The 24588-nt window shown below is 36.8% G+C and overlaps 1 protein-coding gene across 3 annotated transcripts in view; it reads right to left on the bottom strand.

Moving 5' to 3' along the window:
* LOC104254536 (solute carrier family 12 member 7) overlaps positions 1-24588 on the bottom strand; it is a 68424-nt gene that overhangs the window by 23897 nt on the left and 19939 nt on the right. For all 3 annotated transcript variants that reach the window (XM_059818653.1, XM_059818654.1, XM_059818655.1), the window contains 10 exons: positions 23275-23421; positions 22480-22534; positions 20245-20375; positions 16417-16658; positions 13750-13961; positions 9206-9373; positions 7688-7786; positions 6911-6968; positions 4232-4406; positions 841-959 (listed from right to left, as the gene is read on the bottom strand). In XM_059818653.1, the coding sequence (XP_059674636.1) occupies positions 841-959; positions 4232-4406; positions 6911-6968; positions 7688-7786; positions 9206-9373; positions 13750-13961; positions 16417-16658; positions 20245-20375; positions 22480-22534; positions 23275-23421 (1406 nt within the window). The remainder of the gene's footprint in view (positions 1-840; positions 960-4231; positions 4407-6910; positions 6969-7687; positions 7787-9205; positions 9374-13749; positions 13962-16416; positions 16659-20244; positions 20376-22479; positions 22535-23274; positions 23422-24588) is intronic.

Raw genomic sequence — 24588 nt, 5'->3', positions numbered from 1 at the left:
ACAGGGATGTTTTAGCTGCTGCTGAGCAGTGCTTAGGCAGCATCAAGACCTTCTCTGTTTTTCTTGCTGCCCCACCAGCAAATAGTCTTGGGGAGGGGACACAGCTGACCAAAGGGATATTAAGCCCTTCATGACATCATGCTCAGCAGTCAGAGCTCAGGGAAAGGAGGAAGAAGGGGGGGACATTTGGACTTAATCGTGTTTGTTTTCCCAAGTAACAGCTACACATGGTAAAGCCCTGCTTTCCTGCAAATGGCTAAATATCTGCCTATCGATAGTGAATGAATTCCTTACTTTGCTCTGCTTGTGTGCAGACCTTCTGCCTTACCTATGAAGTTGTCTTTGTCTCAACCTACGAGTTTTCTCACTTTTACCCTTCTGACTCTCTCCCCCATCGCGCTGCGGGGGAGTGAGCAAGCAGATGTGTGGGGCTGAGCTGCCTGCTGGGGTCAACCCATAACACATGGGATAAACTTCCAAAACAAAGTCAGTAGAATAAAGTTCCGTTCATATCCTGAAACATAAAACTGCTTTGTCTGTCTCCATTAGAGGCACTTGAGCTAAAATAGCAGGAATTTATTTTAAAATCCAGGTTTTTTAAAGTTGAACCTATTTTTTTACTAGCATTCAAGTACTCTGTCATGGAAAAAGTTTTTTGTGCCTAAAAATTAGTTCCAGCCAAAACATTTGTTATTTCATATTACCTCCGGGATCAAATAGAAATATAACTTGTTAGAAGACAAAGTCTAGCATGTATTATTTCAAAAAGAAAAATCATTACCTAGTTAATTTAAAAATATAATACTATTTAACTTAAGAATACACCACATTCATACTTACATAGAAAGAATTGGTGCTACACTGTCCAATGAGGCTATCAAAATCCCTATTTCACAAATACCAGCAGTGAGGAGCAGAGCCCAAGTTGGTTCCCCATTTGCTTTTCCGTGACCAAATACCTAGTTCAATTCAAGTAAACAGTAAGATTACGGAAAGATGTTCATTATACAGTTATGAAATATGATGCAGATCACGAACTAACTCTTAACTGGAACCAAGACCAGTCACTAGTTACAAATGAAAATGAAGCAATCTATACTATGAAAAGCCACAAACAGAATTGCAAAACCACACATTTCCACAATGAAAAATGTTTACTAACATAAGCAATGACTACATAACATTAAAGTACTATTGCAGTTGCTGTTGAAATAATCTTAAGTAACTTAAAATCTACACGCAGAGATTTATGCTTAGTCTATAAAAAGCTAGTATAGTTTAGGGCAGTATTTTTTGTAACATACAAAATAGGTATCAACTCAGTACTTACAAACATAAATACTGATCTTTAAAGAGGACTTAGGTAAGCCTATGATCCTGCACAGAGCCCTACCAAAAATCATTTTGCATGTGGTATTTTCCTTTGGGGAGAATTCTATCCAGCTATACTGGCGATAGATGGCAAAATGCCTCACCTGAAGTTCCAGCTGTATTTCTTCTCCTCCATATTCCTCCATACAGTTATAAAGACTAACCCCATTTTCCATAATGGCTTCCTTTCCAAATGTCTACGTTCTTCACCTCACTCATTCTCCATACTGCCTTCTTCCCTTAGCTTCCTGTCATCCATCAATCTTCCTTCCCTTATATCAAAATGCCATTTTTCTGCTCATGTTTCAAGCCTTTTGATTTTTTTCTTAATATGTCATACTCTTGCCCCTATATTAATCTCCTTGCATACATTTCCTTGATTGTCCATGCAGCAGCTGTATCTCTCCAAAACTGCAAGCACTTTTCAAGTCTCAAATCCCTCGTCAAACATCCTGCTTCTCCTGGATTCCCTTTCTCTCACCTCCCAAACCGCATCAATTTTTTTCTTCTGATTCTTCACTCCTTTTAAATCCAACCCTGATAAGACAGAATCATACTGTCACCCTCTCACCAAGTACTAAATTTTTACTTCAGACAAAAGTGAAATTTTTCATTTGCCTCTCTCAATACAACCCAGCATTTATAATTCATTGCATTACAATCCCTTCCCACTCGCAAGTCAAACTCCATCGTGATTCTGTACCCCCACCCCAGCATACTTAAGCGTATTTACTTCCAGTTACAGATACAGGTCTTGCAAGTCAGGGAACATGCTGCTGCTCTCAACTGTGAAGTAAAGCAGCAGCATGTTTGATATTCTTACACATCCTCATCACCTTTCTCCAGCCCTGGTAGAAAAGATGCTCCTAAACCCAGGGAATAGGGATATAACTTTGTCAATGAACAAGTTGCCAATACTGTAGGTGCGGAGCAGCTCAAGCCTGTAGAATCGGAGACTGCTGGCAGAACATTCGGGCAGCAGAGAGGCTGCAGAAGCAGCAGCTGCTGTCTTTTTAACTTGCTTGCTTCTTGATTCATTACCCCTTCTGGCTCCTGCTCCCAGCAGCAATACCAGTGTAACATCTCCAGTGACCATTCTCCCCTCCAGCCCAAGAGCAGAGAAGACCTAAGAGAATATATCAAGGCTATAGCCCTGCAGACAGGGCACTAGCAGACAGACCAGGGAAAAAGCAGCAGCAGTGGAGTGGGAACCAAGTGATGAAAGACTGAGAAAAAAGTTGGCAACAGCAGTATGATCTGCCTTTAAAAAAACAAACAACAAAATCCTCCACAACATGCAAAAGACAATCCACCCCCCAAAGCCACTAACATTACCTCTTCCATTTTGCTTTGCTCCTCAGCTTTTCCAACCATCTCCTCTAACCCACTCCCTGTGCACTCCTTCCCCCTCTTCACACAAACCCTTTCTTTGTATTTTCCCATTCCTACCTAATTCTGCACATCTCCCTCCTCCCCAGGTGTTTCCCCCCTCCAATCCCACTCAAATTCTCCAGCTAACCCATCATTCTTAATAGTTCTAGGCACATCCTAGCTGAGGAATTTTCTCCTTAAGTTACACATCATTGTAGGTTTTTCCCAAACTCAGGAACCAAACCAAGCTGCTGCTATTCCATACCTAGCCCTCGCTGAAGATTACAGATATCTCTGAAGAGAGTCTTAAGTTATTCACCAAGAGCAACAGCCCATTTTTAACATAACATACTACACCGATCTCAGATGTGAGACAGTGACCTAGGGAACACCTCTGATCAAAACTCCAGAGATAAGTGAGAGTAAAGTAGGGAATACTACAACATAAGTTGGGTCACATAACTTAGGTATCAAAATAATTATATAAACCTCCCAAAGATATATATAAAAACAAACAAGTGCTCCAAATCATCCTCAGGACTCTCTCCATACAGAACAACCTATTCTCCTAAATTCAGCCCCAGCCACCCTCAGCATCTGTGCTATCTGCAGCTTCTTTTTGTGCACCAAATTTGACAACTGTCCTAACTCTGTTCCCAAAATATTCATAGTTATTCAGACATAATCCTGGTTTTTATACTTGAATCTGTTTTTGGCAGGTTATTGTGCTGTGCAACAGTTGGCTATTCTTGGCAATTTGAGTGAGCTTTCAAACTTCACCACAGAAATCACAGCTTTGCTCTCTACACATTATCAGCTTTTGGAATTTTATTTCCTTATTTTTAACTCAAGTCGTCTTGTCTACTTTTTGCAGATGCAGCCCAGCAATTGTGTTAAATATCTTTCAGCAAAAGTTCTCTTATCTTCTTCTGTTTGCCAGCTCCCTCACTTCCTTTGAGAAAAGTCTGATTTATTTTTAAAACATGCACAAGGATGTCAGAACAATCTTAATATTCGTAGTCATGGGATAGAATCCTATTGTTACATCTTTGTTGACTTCATTTAGCTTACAAAAATGAATAAAAATTAGAATTGTATCTCTATGATACGAGAAGCATCATGCAGTTCCACAGTGAGATTAAATCAACACTGTTCACAAATACAAGTTGTAAACACAGCCTGGAGTCAAGAAGTTCAGTCGTTAGTTGCTTCTTAGTTCATTTATTTCCATTTATAGAAGACTTATATTCTCAGTTTTGAACGACTAACTTTTATGTGTAATAACAAAAATAATTAAATTGCATTGCACAGAAATATCCAAGTTCAATCTTGGTCCTACAATAGCTTGATCTATTTTACTGTACACAATTAGAACTGTGCTCCAAATCTTTTCCTCACAGTTCTACAGGAAAGCAGACATAATGCCTCATTTTTTTGTCAAAATAAGCCATATTTGAAGTACTGTAAAGAAAAAAAAAAGAAATCTCACTTGAATAAACGGTACGATGCCATCTCTTGCAATGGCCTGCAACAGACGGGGTGCACCAGTGAGACTCTGGAGACCAGCACCACATGTTGAAAAGAATGAACCGATCACAATAACCCATGGAGAAGGCCAGGCCAGCGTACCAACCACTAGATTTCCATTAACTGCTTCTCCAAACCTTAGGGAAGGTGAAAAAAAGAAAAAAAAAAAATCAGTAAGCATTAAAATAACTTTTACTATCGTTTCAACACCCACATTTCAATCTTTTTGGACAACAGCACTCCTCAACAATAAACACCACGTCACAGTATGCACTATAGGATTTCCCAACCAACCAATTTATCTTTATTCTGCTGTTTTAAAGAAAACATATTATAATTGATTCACTGTAAGAGCTGCCTCTAAGCAGACATGCAGCAATTATCAAATATCTTGGCAAATTTTACAGAATTAACAGCAACGGCGAAAGTATTTACATATGCATCCTTTAGATCCTTGTGACTGCTAGGAACTCGATTTCAGAAGTCTGTTCTACAAGTAATACAGGTATACCCTGGGGCATAAGCAGATTTGCTAAAAGGAAAGGCTAATAGTTTGTTTAATAATGTTACACTGACATACGGACAAGTAAATAGAGAAACTACTAGACACAACCATCTCAAGGTATCCACATTCCACATGCCTTCTGACTGTCACCCTACCTGATGCAATTTTTAAATGACTATGGCAAACAAGCGGGTGGAAGTCAGGAAGAGGTGCCTTCATTACAGTCTTGAGTGTCCCATCCAATGCCACTGCTTTTTTTTCTTTTTAGATAATTAACTTTATGTTCATTTATGAACATCTTGGGTAAACTACGAAAAGGTTCTTCCTCCCCGCGCACCCCATAAACTGATGGTTTTGTTTTAAAAGCAAGTAAACTTCTTGTAGTTCATCTTGGTTTTGTTAGTAAACACTCAAAAATCAATTTTAAGACTACCTACACTGTGATAACATGATTTTTTTTTTTCAATGTTTTCAGGTTATTTAAAATAAACACTAGAGAAAAGAAAAGGCTACAGACTAAGAAAAATGAAATGCTTTATCACTTTTCAGACCTGCTCTTAAACACGGTCATGCAAAGAAACATAGTAATCAGGTCAATGTAATAAGCCAGTGTTCAAATTCTTGCATACGTGCAAGCTTGGATGCATGGCTACATACTATTTTCAGCAGATGGGAAAAGGGGAAACCACACTCTTTATAGGAGAAAAAACATATTATGCTTCTATGACGACATTTATACAGCTGCACATTCATTCTTAGCTCAAATTCTAATGCCTGTGTTTTAACTAAACATGGGGTAGGAATGACCTGAAAAGATGAAAGACAAACACTGAAAGATGCACAACCTACTTTTTCCCATGGCAGATATGACAATCCATAACGAAAAACAACCCATAAAGCAGTCTGTAAACCAGACCAAAATCCATACATTTTACTGTTACGCTGGATTTTATCCAAACAAGAACAGGCAGCAGTGTAAATGAAAGAACATGGATTCAATGTTCTCGCTACAATGCATCCTGCTCTAGTGACGGATCACCTGAACTCACAGCTTGCAAAATTCTGGGCCCACCCCCCGTAAGTTTCAAATACGTTACTTTCAAAAATGTGAGTTTATAGATATTGGCTCTGCATTAATTCATAATTCAGAATTCATTTACTATTTCTTAAGCATCAGATTGATTTGGTTTGTATATTTACTTTGAAGAAAAAGAAATCAGATTTTCACGGATGCAGCAATACCATTTTAAAGTAAAAATGATCCCCTGCTGCTTCTTGTATTAAGTTTTGATTAGAATCCAGCTTTTAACTTATGGTTTTCCTTCTAGACTAAAAGATTGTATTTTGAAATAAGTTGTATCAGCATCATCTCCATCACCTTCCAAACAATACCCCAACGCCACTGCTTCATCACCAAAAGCAAACTTGGGCCTTCGTAGAAAAGAGAACCAGACACCAGCGAGGAAACAAATGTGAAACCTGCCAACAGATTCATCTTAGTCAACTCAACTTCTCCTAAGGGCAAAATTTATCAAAATCTGGAGGTTCTGTTCATGCTTATCTCCATTACATTTATTCCCTTCATGCTTCTATTGTGCCTCAGATATCCTCAGGCAGTTACATGGGTGAAAACTGACATGACTCCTGATCTACAACTGACATTTTAAAAACAAAAAAATAGTCATACATCCAGTGGAAGTTATAGGCTTGATGGTGCATTGCAATCTCTCTCATGAACTCTCCTTGTCATGTAACTGTCAAAAATCTTTTTCTGTCTGTGTTCCTCAGGAGCATATTACTTCTCCCTAAGTATTACTGCTCCCCTTACCCCCAGCCATCAGCTCCACAAATACTAACTATGATTGTCTTTTGCAAGAACATTTTATTAGGGACAGTTCCACTTCAGACATCTATCTTCGATTCTGCTTCTACTTCTTGAAGGGATACAGCCTGATAACCTGACTAGTTTTTGCAGCCATCTCAGTTTAACAGATAGACTTTCCCTCCAGTTTTAACCTAAGCAAAAGAAAAATGTATCACATAGATTATTTCCCAGAAGAGCCATTAATAAGTCCTATTAACATAACCCATGATCATACATACTCCCTGTAAAATTAGAAGTTGAATATGACTTACTTATCTCTTAATATCACACCTTCTATACAGGCACCAAACAACACTATACAGGAGAGATCTATTACTGAGACTGAAGGAAGATTACACTGTAAATAACGATATACATAGAGAGAGAAAACACACCATTTTTCACCTAGGGATGAAATGAAAGTGTCCATGATAATGAAGGGGGGGGATTTTTTGTTCTGGTTTTGTCGATTTTTTTGTTCTGGTTCTTTTGTAGTTTGTGGGGGTTTTTTTTGTTTTGTTTTTTTTTTTTTTTTTTAATTCTTCCCTGCTACAACTTTTTAGTTTATGTTCTCTATGACTGCATTTTATGCACATTTGATTTGTGAAGTATTGGAAGTAGCCAGTTCATACATCATGCAACAGAACAGATACTTTCTGACACAAGTAAGTGTTTGTGTCTTCTAGGTATTGAAGGACTAACAATTCCTATTGCTGGTAGTTTGCTTTAAAATTTTCACTTATTATACTGAGTATAACAACAAAGCAATCTGCCACCTGAAGCATGATGCTAAAAACCTCTACTACATCCCTTAACTAAAAACATCAATTATATCTTGGAATTTGAAGCACTAGTATAATATTCATATATACAAACAAAATTGAGATATTTTAATATTTATACTTTAGACAAATATTTTATATTTCTTTTCAGTTTAGGTTTCACTCATTTTATACTCAGGCAACTCTAATGACTTTTCAATGAAAAAAACTATACTGTTATACCTACAGAATGCGCACTAGAAAAGAAAGTCACAGCACAAAGGATACAAATAAAAGATGTAGTTGAAATAGCCAAAATTGTTCCAGTAGGAATAGATTTCTGAGCATCCTTAAGATCTCCAGATCTGTTTGAACCTGCCATAATACCTTAAAAAGAGACCAAATTTATGTGTCATAAAAACAATTAATACTAACTCCATGTAAATAACTAATAGAATAGGAACATTCAACTTTAAGCCTGATTTAACACATCATTACCAGTGGAGCAGGCTAGAGAAATGTATTATAATCCTGCACAAATCCTTAATTTATACAGCTTAATTTTATTCAGAAATTTGTGTTACCACCCATTGTTGACTGAACAATGACAGCTAAGGAAAGAGACAGATCAAAAAAGTGAAAAAAATTGTTTCTCAAATATAATTTCAGAATAATTTTTAAAATGGGGAAATATACAAGAGTAGCAAAATGTTGGGGATGGATGTTATAAACTAATGGGGATTTAGCAATTTTAGCCAGTGTGACCAAATGCACTAAGTTGTTTAGTAAATGGACCATACGTAGTAAGATATGCAAGCAAAGCAATAAACTAAATAATAAAAATACAGAAACAAAAAAGAAAGGAGCAGGCAGGAAGTACAAGAAGAATGGTTAGGAAATCACATCTACACATCCACGTTTGAATTTAACAAGAGAAGAAAAATATTTTCTAGCACATACTGTGACAGGACGGAAGAAATCATACAGTCACTGACTAATTCTGCCATCTTTCCTAGAATTGCCCTGACCACTGTTGAGAGGCAAAAATGTGGAAGCTAATGACAGGATATTCCAGTGTAAAAGCATTGTCAAACTCCATGCAATGAAACCCTAACCACAGGCTCAGATACGATGAGATGTTGACAGAAGAGCCCGAAGTAGAGAAATGGGAATAGTGGGGGACAAGAATACAAAGGGACACCTCCGTCTGGTATTCTACTAACGGTGTTGTAGCAGTGTTCGCATCAGAGTTGTTTTGTTACTTGACTTTACAATTGCTTGAGCTGGGACTTTTCAAGAAAAATGTCTCTGGTTATTTCAGTCAAATGTGACCTGAGGAAAATTATATATAACTAATCTAACCTTTAAGCTTGACAAAAATATCTCCACTATTTTTTTGCAACTGTAACTATTGGACATTTAAACAAATCACAGGCAGCTGACGGTCTGAATACCTGAAACAATCATCTTAATCTTCAAATGCCTGAGAGAACAGTTGAGTAGTAAAATATTATAAAGGTATGCATCTTATTTTGAATAAGCATTTAGTAACACATGGAGCTTTTGTCTTCTTTCCAGACATAGAAAATAGCACTCAAACTGATTCCTTGTTTAAGTCCTATAACTCCCTAAAATAACCACCCACCAGCTACATCTCTCTAGCACCAGAAAGTTTTAGGTATGTAAAAAACTTGGACACACAGGCAGCAATATCACGTGTCATCAATAAACGTTCACACACAAAAGGAATAATCTCTTTTCAGCTGTAAGTACACAACCTCACTCAAGAAAAATAGTTGTATCTACCTGTCACAGATGGGAAATAAATCCCTACCAGCATTGTGAAGTAGGTCATGATGTCTGTAAAAACATAAGGGAGTCCACCCATTTTTGTCTCTTCTGATCCAGCAACTGATGGCTGATCTTTTTTCTCAACTATTGAGCCTTTATCTGAGTAAGTACTCCACAGATTATCTGCAAGAGAGGAAAAAAAACCCGAAAGCCAGTATCATCTCTCTGTTTCAGGATATAAAGTAGTGAGAATGCAATAATCTTATGAATCAGATGGCTTTTCATGCACAAAAATCATGACTTTTCCCAACATTTCCTTATAAAGCCAAGAATGCAGCAGCAACACGATCAATACCAATTGTAACTGGTGGACATTCCCACTGTATGCCAGTAGAAATGCAGTAGTGTATGGGATGTGTCATACAAGGTTTTCTCTTCCATTAAAGAAAGATTTAGTTACAGAATTAAATTCTAACATATTTGTAGTATGTTCATTTACATTGCACAGACATATGGATGTATTATCAGGATGTACTGTGAAAAAATAAGGAGACTATCATCTCCAGGTTCAGGCAAGCTTAGCATACATTCGTATTTCTTGTTCTTATATTTTGAGGAGCAGGTCAAAAAAGAAATGCTACTTAGCAGTAACTTGAGTTCTTTGAGACCTGCTGTACAGAATAACCGTGGACAACAGTTCAGGACTCAACTGTTCATGCTGAAGGTGTTCCACATGGTGACAAAAGCAGAGTAACCAGACTCCAGAAGAGCACTGATAAGCAAAAAACCCAAAGCAAGCAAAAAACCAGCAGAACGTGGCTCAAATTCCCCAACAAACTAAGGATGCTTGTTTGATGATGACTGACAGTTCAAAGAACCAGGAGCTTTCAAGAGCTTACGCTTGTGGAAACACTGGTTGTGCCCCTTGACAAGATGGTGAGAAAGTCCAGCGGTGGTTCTTATTTTAAAATGAGACAAGTTGTTCTATCACGCGTGAGGAAACAAAGCGGATACTATCCCTCCCTGTCGAAGAGGCAAGGTATTTTACATCACAGAAATAAACAAGTCCCATGGACTGCCAGGACGATGGATCCGATAGCCAATTTTCAGCCATCCAGTACAACTTAAGGGAATTAAGTACAGTATTCTAAGCCTTCACAATAGCAAAAGGTGACCTTGAGCACAATAGGAGATCGACTGATTCTCCATAAGCAGCCAAAAATAGGGTACTCATATCCAGATTTGTACCAGAAATCTGACAATTGGTAAGCATATATGGAAGCATGCATGAGAAACAAGCAGAACAAAGATGAAAAGGAAAGCAAGTATTAATTGCTACAGAATGCTATGTCTGTTAGTTCATTCAAATGAAGAGGAATAACAAAACTGATCTAGAGATAAGACCAAAGCCATAAGAGTAGTTAAGGAAACAAGAGAATTGTAAATTCCAGGATTTTTAGCAGAGATTTGAGGAGTGACATAAAACAAGACAAAAATCTCCAAATTAGCATCCACTCCCTATGGAGCATAAAAGGAAAGCCAAAAATCAGTTTGTTGTGGCCAATCAAAAGCACTAAATACTTAATGAGGACTCAACAGCCTGTGTTCTTTATTCAGTATGATACAGAAGTGACAACGGCCTGAGCACTCCAATGGATACAACTCTAATTGTGGAAGTGTGCATGCCAGCATGAGCGGGTAAAGTCAGCTTAGAGATTCTGTAAAATAGAAATCACTTTCCCCTTTCATAAGATGTCACACAGAGCTTTGTTACACTGATTTTCTATGCTCATTTTCCCAAAAGTGATAATCCAAGTGGTCTTGAAAGTTAGGGTGAGGAAAAAGAGTCACTTTTCAGAAGAGTTCAGACATTTGTGGGACGTAGGTTTCCCTTCCAGGACCATTCATGGGTTGCTGAGGCTCCTCTACCAACATTTAGGGATGCATAAACAAGATCTGGTATGATATATCTAACCTAAAAAAATGCTACCATGCAGCAGAAGGAAAGCTATTTCCAGAATTATTTTGTTATTGTTAGTGCCACATTCATGGGCATGTTTGGTCAGCTATTTGTAGAATGATTTATTATTGTGCGGACAACATTCATGTAAGGCGTATAAGAGTGCCCAGTAAATGATGTGAGGACTTTGCACATGCTTCCTGAAACACCCAGGCATGATATCTGAGTATTCCCGGCCACAGCTCAAGAAACTTAAATATGCAGAGTCTGCAGCTGCAAAGTCTTCACACAAAGCAGAACATACGCCATCAGTGGAGGAAGATCCTCCTTGAGAAATCTTTGCCACTCAAGGTCAAGCTCACATTAGGTATCGGAACGTGTGCTCACACTCAGCAAGCAGGACAAGCGATCCACTTAATTTAGGCAGCATTAAGTGACACTAGGATACTGAAATCCACTTTTATACAGTAGCGCTAGTTCAATGAAATGTTAATCGGTGAACAGAACCAGAGCGCTTTTTTTCCAAAAGCAGAAAAACTGGTACTCAGCCTGAAACCTCCAAGAATACTGGAAGACCTGAGGTGCTATGAGTTTACCCAAAATCATATTGCTACCCGAGGACTGAAACACGACAAACATAAGGCCAACTTTTTAAGAGAGTTTCAGAGAGACGGGGAAACTAAAAGGCTCACAAGTAGCATCTGCATAGGAATACAGTTGATAGCAACAATAGCAATGGATAGAAGCAGTAAACACATGGGTGTTATCTTTGAGTTCTGATAAAACCAGCATTTATTCACAGGTTTTTCTTGAGTTTTGAGGAACTGGGGAAGTCTCAGCATAGCTTTTGTAAAAGAAAGTTGTCAGAAGTATTCAAGTTCCTTGAGGGAAACATAAATGAAGTCAATCCATTTAATTCAGTCCACCTGGATTTCCCACATTTTTGAAAGATTCCTCACCCAAGGGATCTACAATAACCATGGGATAAGAGGAAAACTCCTCACATGGATAAAAAATGGTTCCAAGATAGAAAACAACAGGTAAGAGTAAATATAAATACAGTTTTAAAATGCAGGAAAGCCACCAGTAAGCTTCTACAAGGATCAGTAGCAGGATGTAACCAGTGCTTTCCAGTACACTCAAACAGCCCGGAAAAAGGAGCTAGTAGCAATTTGAGAAAGCTTACAGGTAATACTCAGTTATTGAAAATTGCAGAAGCAAAACCAACTGCAAAGAACTACAGAAAAACCATATCAGACTCAGTGATTGAACAGAATGCAACTGATGACATTCACCATAGGTAATCATCAAGCAATGAACACTGGAAGGTGAATCCCTCACACTGAGCTTTCGGCAGATTCTCAGTGGTCGTTAGATACCTTAGCATTATGTGACAGTAGGATAGTGAAATGCACTTTTATACAGTAGTGCTAGTTCAATGAAATGTTAATTGGTGAACAGAACCAAAGCATGTTTTTCCAAAAGAAGAAAAATTAGTACTCAGCCTGAAAACTCCAAAAACAAAACAGCAGTTTAAAGCTTACACTGTAGCAAAAAAATGAGAACACGCAGCTGTCTTCTGAGCTGGGGCAGGAAATGTAAAAATATTCAGGAAAAATTGTAGATATGCATGTGGTAAATTATAAAATGCACAGAATAAACCCTAAGTCATATTTCCTGTAACAAACATTTCAATCGAAAATAATTTCATTTTTCATTGAGGAAACTGAATGTTTTTTAAAAAAAATACAAGTTTAGATTCAGAGAAGCCTATGCTTAATTTAGTATCTTTTTATATATTTGTACACTTTATATTTGATATTTTTAAACTGAATTACTATGGCAGTAGTGATTGCCTAGTGTCCCAATGTAGAGTTGTATATTTATATAAATCAAACCTTATTTTAAGGGGAAGCAGGGGAGAGGTGTCAGAACATCCATTTCATCCCCAGAAACATTCTTTGTTTGTATGCAATACAATCCACTACACGTTCAAAACTAATCTCATGACGCAGCGCAATTGGAATCCCAAGCTGCCACAACTGTACAGGAATGCAAACAGAAGAAAATCTATACACTTTGTAGAACAGCTCCTGTCCAAGTGTTAAGACTGGAAGCTAGAAAGACTGCTTTTCTCCAAACCCATCACTAACGTGCTGTATCACACTGGACAAGCCACAGGACTTCATTCTTCAGTGCACCACCTGTAAATTGGAAACAAGTTCTCCCTCAGGAGAGTTTGAGAATGTATTACTTCAATATACATTGGATATACATTAAGTGTATCTGGCATACAAAAGAGCTAAACACTTAAAAAAATTAGCTGTGATAAACACTTTTTTTTTTTTTTAACAGAACAATGGCTTTTGAAAGAGTACCTATAAAACTCCAGTGACCCCCCAAATTAAAGCATTTGATACTAAGCTTCTAAAAACAGATGGAAACTTTATAGGAGGAAGCATGCTCCAGGTAGCAATCTTTCACACAAACAGATTAGCGGTAAAGAAGTAGTGACAGGCCAGACCACTATATTAATTTGGCCTGCAGCTGTTCAGTAATGGTGTCCAAAATTTTTAAATCACTGCGCTTTCCAACTTACCAGTTAGAACTCCACTCATTATTCCTGGAATCCCTTGAATTTCTGTTACATTATTGAGACTAAAGTAGTCATCACATGTAGCATTAAGCAAAGAACTATCACAGAATAGGCTCCACAAAGCTGTAGTCTTTGTTTCATTATTGCTTTCAATAAATTTGGCACAGACATCAAAGCTGCGTTTTGACAGTGTACGGTTTCCAAGGAGACAGATGCTATAAACAAAAAAATAAAACCAGTGATCCTTCAACATATTGTTGTTCATTAAACCATTTTTTGTCCATTAGACTTCTTCAGAAACCTGTTAGTTATAGTACCTATCTTATAGCCTATACTACATCTACTAAAACGGTATATAGTCTCTTCATAATTATTATCAATAATCTTTAAAACACCGATCAAACATTTCTACTTTAAGGTATTAATAGCTATTTTGCCTTCTGATTTATTCTTTGGAATAAAAACCTCAAGCAGCTTGGCCACTAAATAACAGAGATCATGATTCATTCAGTCCTACAAGAAAGAAGTGAAATTAAGTAATACTTAATATAACAATAAGCTTGACCAAGAATATACAAAAGTAAGATTAAGCAAGTATGTCATGACCTTTTCTAGCAAATAAATATTTTAGATGGCCCTCAAAAAATATTAAAATCCGAAAGGTAGGAAATAAGCCAGGAGGGTTAAACAGCAAAATTTGAAAACATTGATGGGAGTACAAATTAAAGAATCATGTAGCAGGAAGCAATTAAAACACTCAGAAATGAAAGAAAAATTAGAAAACTCAGAACAGTTTGAAAAAAGCAAATTCCTAACAGCAAATATTAAGGCTCTAGGAACATTTCTTTGCTAAGCTACACAAAAGATGTTTAGGAGATGTCTATTCCAGGCTTGGTGAATAATGAAATGATATATAGTATCTATGAAGATGGAAGAAGGAACATCAAACAAAACATTCGTGTTAGGCAGATAAGTCAAAGAACACATAGTACACACTGAACACTTCAGAAGCAGCTCAGTTAAGAAGCTGATAACAAACAGTAAAAACATACCACTTGGCATTAGAACAGGTCTACTAAACCAAGCAGAATATTGACCTAGTGCAAAAACCTGTTTCTGATAGCAATTAAGAGCAGATGCCTCGAGAAGAGACAGGACACCAGAACAGCTTCAGGGTATGGCATCACATGGAAGTTGAGCAGATCTAACAGAAAGCTGCTGCTAAAAAGACCATCTTGCCACTTGCCTTGCTCATTTTTCTTTGCAATTGCTATTGATTTGGTGACCCTATAGCAGCAGGGTGAGCTGATTCAACCCATGGATACGTCTTCCAGTTTGATTCAACTGGGAGATCATAAGGTAAACTATTTTACTATCTATACAATGGCCAAACCTAACGGAGGTTAATGATGCCAACCCAACTAACCAGCTAAGTGGAAGTTGGTCCTTTTGGTGACCAGCTCAACACCAGGTCAGCTGTATCATAATATAAAACCACACTTGAGTTTCTCATTTCGAGGTAGACTGGCCAAAATGCAAACAATTATATTTATTGGAAGATAACCTTCATTATTTTTCCCCCAAAACAATAATATATCAAAGTAGCAGCCACAGATAAGGTTTCCAGGAACTTGGTAATAAGTCTTACCTATGCTACATATCCAGATAAACCCTCTTTTACCTATATAGCTGACAAAGATTTTAAGTATTTTCTTACTGGAAGTTACAGTTTCTTAGAAATTCAAGTTTTCTTCAGAAAAAGGTCAATTTTGAACACACTTTAATTTTTTTCAATAGAAGACTTGCTATCATTTTACAGTACACTCCACAAATACTGCTTTAATGCTCAATTTGTAATGCAACCCTCAACACTTCAAAGTCCTACAGAATCTGTAACAATCATACAGCAAAGGATAACTTCAGCCCTGCATAACAGATGGCACTTCGTAACAAAAGTTACCAGGCCATTCTGCTAACGTGTTAACCAGTATGATTTTGTTTTCTCTCCAAACAGAGAAAGATGCACAAAAATGCAACTCACATACTGATAACTGGAGAAAAGAAATAATTCTTAGTGAGCTAAGAGAGGTACAAGCTAAAGGTGTTGAGAAGCAATATGCCATGTGCGACAAGAACAAAATTTGATTTTATTAACAAGAAGGTAGAAAACCAAACACAAGTGAATTTAACACTGCAATGTTTCCATTTTAAACAGGGAGAAATAGAAGTTTCAAAAGTTTCCTCATGACAAAGAAAGTTTGAAAGTATGTTTCTTTCATAACTATGGTTTATAGCTACAACGTTTTCTTTAAGTTTTTACTCTATTCTATAGGTTTTTAGTTTAATTCTTTAGATAAAGCAGCTATATTTACTGTCAGCTAAAACCACCTTCCTGTTCTTTAGGTGTGGATGGAATAACAGACAGTAACTTTAAGTACCAAAGAACATTTTCCAGAGTATCATGCCTTATAAACAACGAGAGAAAGGTTCAGATAGGTAACTCAGAATAACAAATGAGCACATAATTGCCTAAAACACATAAAACCTACCATTGAAGCCAATCTGCTTGTATTTTGAAGTTTAGCTTAACATGAAATGGTTACAGTAGCTATTCTCTCCCCCCACTTTTTTTTTTTGATAACCCACACTACTTAAAGATATTGCACTTACGGAAAGTCAGGTGGGTCAAAAGCAGTCTTAATAACTCCAGCATATATGGCAATGATGGAAAGAATCACACAGGCAAGGAAGACCAGTGCAAGTTTGTTAACATACTTTACTCCCACAAAAACTACTATGGCCATCAGAATGATAATACATGTTCCATAAACTCTCATGTTGTTCAGCATAGCCTCTGTTTCTTCACCAACCTCTTCTGCTTTAAATATTGCAGCACTTGGAGAAATATAGGTCTGCAAGAGATACGGCGAACTATCATACGTGTAATAACAAACATTAAGAAATTGTTTACTTGAACTTCCAAATCTAAACTTCTATTACAGTATCATTTTTATTCTTTCACAAACCAGTTCAACCAGATGACACGGGCATTTAGAAAGCGTAGAGGTAAAAGGAAGGGGGAGGTGGGGATGAAAAATGAGTTTTGAGAATGAGGTACAGCTTTTGATCCAGCTTCTTCTCTCCCCTTTAAGAGTTTCCACTCCCCAAATTCATATCTCTGCCAGACAGGAAAAACCACTAAGGACCTGGGGTGGGGTAGAGGGGCCTACTGACAAAAATTAAAAGAAAAAAAACCCACAAAACCAAAACACTATCTCAAATCAGATATATCCTTAGATTCATTTGAAGCGTTTGCTGATTAATAATTCCATATTTTGTTTCAATCAATGCAGAATCAAACAAAAGCATAATAAAAAACTAAAAGTGTTTTCAGTACTATAGTCCCTGCATTATATTTCATAAAATTCAAACAAAGCTACCTGAAACATCGTACCTTGAAAAATGTTTTATGGTGAGTTTACCTTAATTTTTAATCTGAAGTTGCAACAGCACAATTTAAGATTAGTGTGACAAAACTTAGTCCTGTGCTAAAACAGACAATTTAAACTACTGTAATTTCGAACAGGATTCTCTTACAGATCTCAATTTCATTTAATTTTGTTCTGGGTTCTACCTGAAAAGTTGGAAGCACAGCTTATAGACTTACATTGACAAATGCAAAGAAAAGACAAACTCTGACCTATAGTTCTGAGACATTTGTGTACTACACTACACAATAAAGATACCTTTATTCCTTCTTTTAACACCTTTACGAAAAAAAAAATCTCTGCTCAGCTATTAGGGGAGTACTGGGGCTTGAGGCAAGTCCACTCCTTCAAAACAACTGCTAAACTGACTATCCTTAAACAATCTAACTTCTAAAGGCAGGAAAAAATTTTGAACGGGAGGATATCCTGATGTGTTCCGAACCAAAATCCAAAAATAGCCATAGGCAATTCTTTACTAGAATTTTCTTTAAATTTCATAAATCTAAATTAATTTTAAATTAAATTTAAATCTAGTAAATTTTTACTAGAATGCTAGAAGAGATTAAAATTGTCATAAAAAAACAAAAAAGCAAAACAAAAAACTGATTACAGATAGATTATTTATATATTATTATCAGAAAAGCCTATACTGTAATGTTGCAGAAGTATCAGGCTCTGTATGGAGGTACACCAGAAGGTTTTCTTGGGCGCTTTGTAGCCCTGCTGTTCACAGCCTTTGCTTGGGAAAGCCACAGGCGAACGACCGATTCCTGCCCCTCCAAATAAACCATGTCACAGTGGAGGAAAGAAAAATTCAGTACTTGTGCCCTGTGGCTCTGACAGGGGTCTGCTCCGAGGTCTTCAGCCAGATATGACATCCGGGGAGGCTTTTTATTTTTAATTCCATAGCTGAACCCCATACATGTTTATTAGCAATACATAAAACCAGCACAACTCTTAAGTAGAGAGAACAGTGCATCAAATCCAATCCACAATGAGACATGGTGCTAGTGTTGCTAATATACATCAGATCTCACAAGCTAGCAGTAGTGAGCGAGGACACTCTCTCATTTCAAATCCAGGCTTTTTTGAATTTATGACATGGGTCGTAGTAAGTAACATGAAGGAGGAATTCTGAAGTACCTCCTGTGCGTATCTGTACAGTCTCTGATATGACGACCAATAACTGCCTGGCCTCTCCTGGATGAGGCAAAGCCACAGTAGCTGGGCCATTGCCATACAGACAGCCTTCCACAGCATCTTTACAGGAATATGAAATTTCAAAGCCAGTAGTCTGAAAAGGAGGAAGCGGGATAGATTCTTAATTCCTGCCTCGTAGGAGATATGCCCTTCATGTTCTCCACAACCTTTCACTGGTCAGCACCTTTCCCCAGTGCACACGGCAGTGCCAAGCACTGTAGAAGCGGAAAAGTTTCTGTGAGTTATCCTTGTCTGATGCCAAGCCCACAGACTATCATTTGGAAGAAGGAGAGGAGTCCTCCCAGACCTTAAGAAAACATGGCTTAAAAGGACTTACCTAGAGTAAGCGGCTCTTCCAACAGAAATGCAGAGCCACCTAGGTGTGTTGACTGCTTACTATAAAGTAGCTGCCAGATTTAAAATCTTATAGTCATGATCTCAAAACCAGAACAGTAAAATGGAAAATTAATTCCAGCAGATACAAAGTAAGTGGAAGCTCCCCTGAAGAGCTCACTGAAGGATTCAGGGCTCAAAGGCATATAGCCTGGGAAAAATGAAACAATATATTGATAATATACTGAGAAGTTACAGCAAGACAACAAAAAAAAGATGTTGAAAAGACAAAGGATGGGTAATACCACGAAATCCACATCCTTTTTAAAAGGTGGGAGATTCACAAGGAAAGGAACCAAAACCTTCTTGTGTTAGATGAAAGAAAAAAAAATAATGAGTAAGACTTCATTCAGAGTTGAAGAAAAGGGAGACTCCAAAGCAAAAAAGATAAACTAAGTCTCAAAATGGAATCTTTAGCTTTTCAATTCCAAGTCTAAGTGACCTAAATTAAGTGCTATGTGCATATGCGCATTTCTGTTTGGAAAAAGGAGAGGAGGACATACAACACAAAAGCAGCATAACACATGGATCAAACTTTCTGTAAGTTTGCTGTGGTGCACCATGAACACATGCAGGCAACCATTTAAAGAAGAAATTGATTCCTTAACACTTTTGTAAATAAACTATTTTTTTAAGTTAAAATAACTGACTTAGCACCACTGAATCTAAATGACATTTCAGAGGCCCTGAAAATAGGCATTGTCGACTATGATTTAACCTGCAATCTAATAAGACATTTCACTAAGGACTGCACTGTTTCTTGTGGCATTTTTTGTCATTTGTGATACAAAAGTTGCAATTTTAAGTCGGTACAAAAAAATCACTGAATTAAATCTTAACACGTCTCCAAAGTCTACCTGCTGATCTGATGTTCTTTTCTGCAAAATCTACTGAAATATTTCCTATTTATTTTTTATCTCCAGTTTAAATATTTCCTATTTATTTTTAATTTCCGGTTTATATCTCCAGGTTGGTTCTGTACCTTTAGTTTTGGAATTTTAGGTATGTCTTACTAAAACTAATATAGCTTTCCTTGCAACTCTATAGGTGTACAGTAGCACAGGCATAATTTATGGGACATACGGTATTCCGAAAGTTATGAAAAGGTGACAACAGATATATTACATCTGGTAAAAATTAGTAGATGTCAGTTACTGAATTCTGTTTGAGTTCCTACTTTAAGTAGAACAAACTTACATCAAACAGCCTTTCATTTATTTTTCTATTGTTGATCAGAAATTTTTGAACTTTTTCAAATCATCACAAGTATGAATAAATATTGAAATACTGGAAATACAGTATCAAAACATTAAAAAAAAAATCACCAAACTAGAATGCATTTTAGGCCAAGCGCATTTCTCAGCAATCTCCCAAAACAGCCCAAATACATTTAATCTTAAGAGAAAGTAGTACTTACCAATAAAATTTCAATGGTACCAAGAATGTACATTGCTCCTGCAAAGGTTGTACCCAAGTAGAAACAAAGTCCTACTGCTCCACCGAACTCTGGCCCTAAAGATCTTGAAATCATGTAGTAAGAGCCTCCAGCTGTGAATTTAACCAAAAGAAAAAAAAGACTCCAGCCCTTCAGATCGAGGACATCAGTAGAGAACAAAAATTTGAATCGTTCCATCAACATAATCAAGATAACTACTGCATGCGTCTCCATTGAAATGTTCATACCGATACTGTATTCAATGTCTATACCAACTGGGCAGTTAGAATGTACATTTCAAAGTGAATATCCCCATGTGTATTTTCTGGGGAAGAGAAAATAAACACCAAGGAGAAAGAGGAAAAAAAATCCACAAGCTAAACAATCTAAAAGTAAATTAAGAAAAGGATATACAGGTATAAATAGATGTGAATCAATCTTTAGTTTCTAACCTCAAGCTGTTCACAATCAAACAATAAACTTCCAGAATAATTTCTCTATGACATAGGGACAAAATAGAAATTGTCTCACTAATATGCATTCTTTTTCTTTTCTGTATATGAAGCCATTACCACTTTCACTACAGGCATTTTTTTTTCAACACCATTTAAAAAGTGTTAGGTAGGAATTGCTTTTACTTGTCGACTAATACACTATTCACTTTGTCCCTGAATTTTTCAATTCTTCTCACTCATATTTCCCATATACACACATCATCTTTCTTTAAGTCATAAGCTTAATTCCTTAATTTCCACTGTACCATTTGCCTTTCAATAAGACTCTAAGTTTCAAGCTCTTTATCTCGACTTTCCCCCAATCCCCTCAAGGCATGCCCCTCTCTGGTTCCCTCTCCATCTTCTCTTGAATTCCTGATGTTTGTCCCACTCATGACAACTGAGGAACTAAGAGGAGACAGAGAAAGGAAGTGCTTTATTTTAAATAAACATACACCAGCCTTGTATAAAATTAGTCTGCAAATAAGAAATACACTTCTAATCAAAGGGCAGATTCTGAAACTGCTTTTCAAGATGAAAAAATGAGAAACTAAAAAAAATTACGATGCATCACCAACCCTTTTACTAAATATAATGCTACTGCATGTAACAGCAGGAGACAAGATCCTGCTGCTCAGGTCTCTTTCAATCCTAGGTTTCCTATCTGTGCTTTCTGCCTCCTCAATATATTCCAACAGAAGTAGCATTTCTCTAAGAAACTGGCAAAAACAAAAAAAGTGAAAACAAAGACCTGTTTAGTGTAAGAACCGCCAACTTCAAAGATTTCTGTGACACTCAGATGTTAAGCAAAACTTTTACAATGAACTTTAAAAATATGAGGGAGAAAAAGGCAGAACATTTTAGTTATCTAGACACTGATTAGAATAACTACTTCATTTTAAAATATAATTATTTGAAACAAAATTTTCTATTGTATTTATATTTCATATACAGTACTGTATCCATGAAAGGCAGTTATTCCACACCCTGCACAAGTTGTAGCATTTACTTTTGCCCAAAAACTTATGCATCAGTTCCAGAACCCTTACTAAGCTGGAGAAGCTCTGCAAGTGAGGAATGATTTTAACTTCATTAGGCAAATTGTTCAGAGTTCATAACAATGTCTGAACACTGGTATTATCAATTAATGTGTTGAGAATCTGAAAAGGATAAAAGCTTCAAAGGCTAACTGATTTTGCATCTAAAAAAGGTTGGCTTCGTAACAGAAAAGGAACAAATTCATCTATTCATCCTGAAAATTGAAGGAGATGAGCATAACCTAGAGTGCTTATAAAGAAAAAGATTTCTGCCAGCAGACTGGCTGTTATTCTTGCAGAAAACAACATAACTTGCTCCAGTGTTTAGAAATGGAGACTAGGCAAATTCAGGAAAAAAAAGCAGCCTGATTTGTAAATTTGTAAAAAAAAAAAGTCTGCTTTGCATGAAGATAAGTCTCCATTAGTTCAAATTATAACATCTTATCTTTCATTCAAACAGAATCAAATGATCAATGACAAAAACATGCTACAGTTCATAATTCCCAGAAGGTCCAGGTAAAAGATTGCATCTCACCTTAAAAAGTCATTTATGAATCAGTTAGAAGAAAATACGCACTTGACACAAAAGCATTACTTCCGATATCTCAGACTACAGTAATTTCTTATCCCAGCTTTAAACTTCCATCATTTGACCATTCACCATTTAAGATAAAACTCCTCATTACCTGGAACTACGCCATTTGTTGCTATCGCACTCATTGAAATTGCAGTTAGCATAGTCTGCAGAAAGATGAAATAGAGGAAATTTAAAACACTTGAAGTTTTTTGAAAGATGGGGCAAGACAAAGTGATCAAATGAAACTAGGAATTTTTTTAATTTTTTTTTATAAGATGTTACAGCAACCAAAAACGATCATATCTTTGGTTCGGGATATCTGTGTAAATTAAGTACTAAATTTTTCAGTAGAAGAAGATTCCGTTAATTCAGATGTTTACGACAGTCTTTAAAAAGACCTGGAAGAATACACACCACTGAATATACTTAAAGTGCTCATTATTCCAATTAAATAGCAGTGACAAACTGATCAAGTATTGTTGTTATGCCAATATCATCTACTAGTGGTCTCACATTCCAAAATATTAATTTATGGACATAATGCTGTGGGTTGGTTTGTAGTTTATATTTCAGTTTGCTCTGAAGTTGTGAAAAGCAGAACAGTTCAGATTTCAGTGTAAATCACAAAATACTTGCTAAAAGCTGATTTAATAAAATCCATATAATACTTCAAACAAAAGCTTACTGTGATCAACTCAAAAGAGACTCCATACAGGCTAGAATGGCACATGACACTCACTGCATAAATCTATCTATCGATATATATATCTATATATATATACATATAGAGAGATATCTATATATATCCCATGTCTCTCAATTGCACTGATACTTAACCACTATGGAGAAATGTTTCTCTGCTACTCATATATTAGAAGGCAGCAGAAGAAAAAGGTTAACTTACACAAGCACAACACATGAACACGATGATGAAAGACTCGAGAACTCCAGCTGTTCCCACAATCCATGTTAAACGTAGGAAAAGGATGACTCCCAAGATGTTTTGCAAGCAGGGCAGGTACACACCAATAAATGTGCCCATACGTGGAACCTGGAAACAAAGTCAGAACTTAAATTGTTTAGTGCAAAGGAATTAAAGTCCATAAGCACTTTCTTCCACAAACACTTATCACAAATGTTCCCTGACCAAATGCCAGGTGAAATTGAATGGTAGTTTCAGTGTCCAGCTTCACAAATATTCATAGGCTATTTATGCAGAAAGATTCCTGAAAAGCCATAAAACTATTTGTGATAGCAAAACCTCTTGTTCCATAGGAATTAGGATGAAACTTGACAGGGGTAGGATGCCCCCTTTATCTGTTGATTACAAAGCTTTACAAACTTTCTTCTGAAATACCAGTTACAGACTACCGTTGAAGAGAAGTTACTGCTGTAATCAAAATATCAAATATATTCTGCAAAAAGTTGATCACCAATTGCCCTGCAGCTGGCCCACAAAATGATATTCAAAAATAAGTATTTTCAATTTTTTAAAAAAGAGACAGACAAGGTACTATAACAAGGCCAGAAGAAATGCAGAGCTGACTACAATTTGTTTTTGCAAAAGCTGTAAAACCTGCCACAACACAGTATATTTGTTTGTACTTCTTATTCGGTGGTGATCATCATGGGTCGAGACACACACAAAAGCATTCAGGCTTCATCATTATAGTTCCAGCCTTCTACACTTATGAAGAAATCAAGCCTTGAAATACTCAACTTGGAAGCAATAGTTATACACCATAGGTTTCCAGATACAGAAGCTCTTAATCACAACTCAGACTGTGAAAAAAGGCAATCAATTTAAATAAGTAAGCAAGCATTAGTACTTTATAAGTTAACAAAATTATTAAGAAAACGCTGAGTTTCCAAGTATTTATAAGGAACCATGGAATGCCATTTAGACTATAATCGTCATTTTTAGCATCTTGGGCAATATCCACGTGCAACATCAATGCTACCGTCTCAATTACACCATTAAAAATGCTACTCTGCCAGGCTACTACTTAACCGTCACTGAATTTCAGACGTGGAACTGAAAAAAGACACATGTGTGGTTTTCAGGCCACACGATGGTGCTCAAACAAGATGAAGTGCAAGGGCTGGGCAGTTCCAGAGGGACTAACGCTGCACTGCATTAACAAAAACCTCTGCACAGTGGCTGGACAGAGGACAGGGATCACACCAAGGAAAGCGTGAGTTGATCAGTGTTGGTTTT

Source organism: Gavia stellata, chromosome 6, assembly GCF_030936135.1.
Source record: "Gavia stellata isolate bGavSte3 chromosome 6, bGavSte3.hap2, whole genome shotgun sequence".
Classification (NCBI taxonomy): Eukaryota; Metazoa; Chordata; class Aves; order Gaviiformes; family Gaviidae; genus Gavia; species Gavia stellata.
Note: the sequence above shows the minus strand (reverse complement) of the source record. Positions and strands in the feature narration are given on the sequence as shown.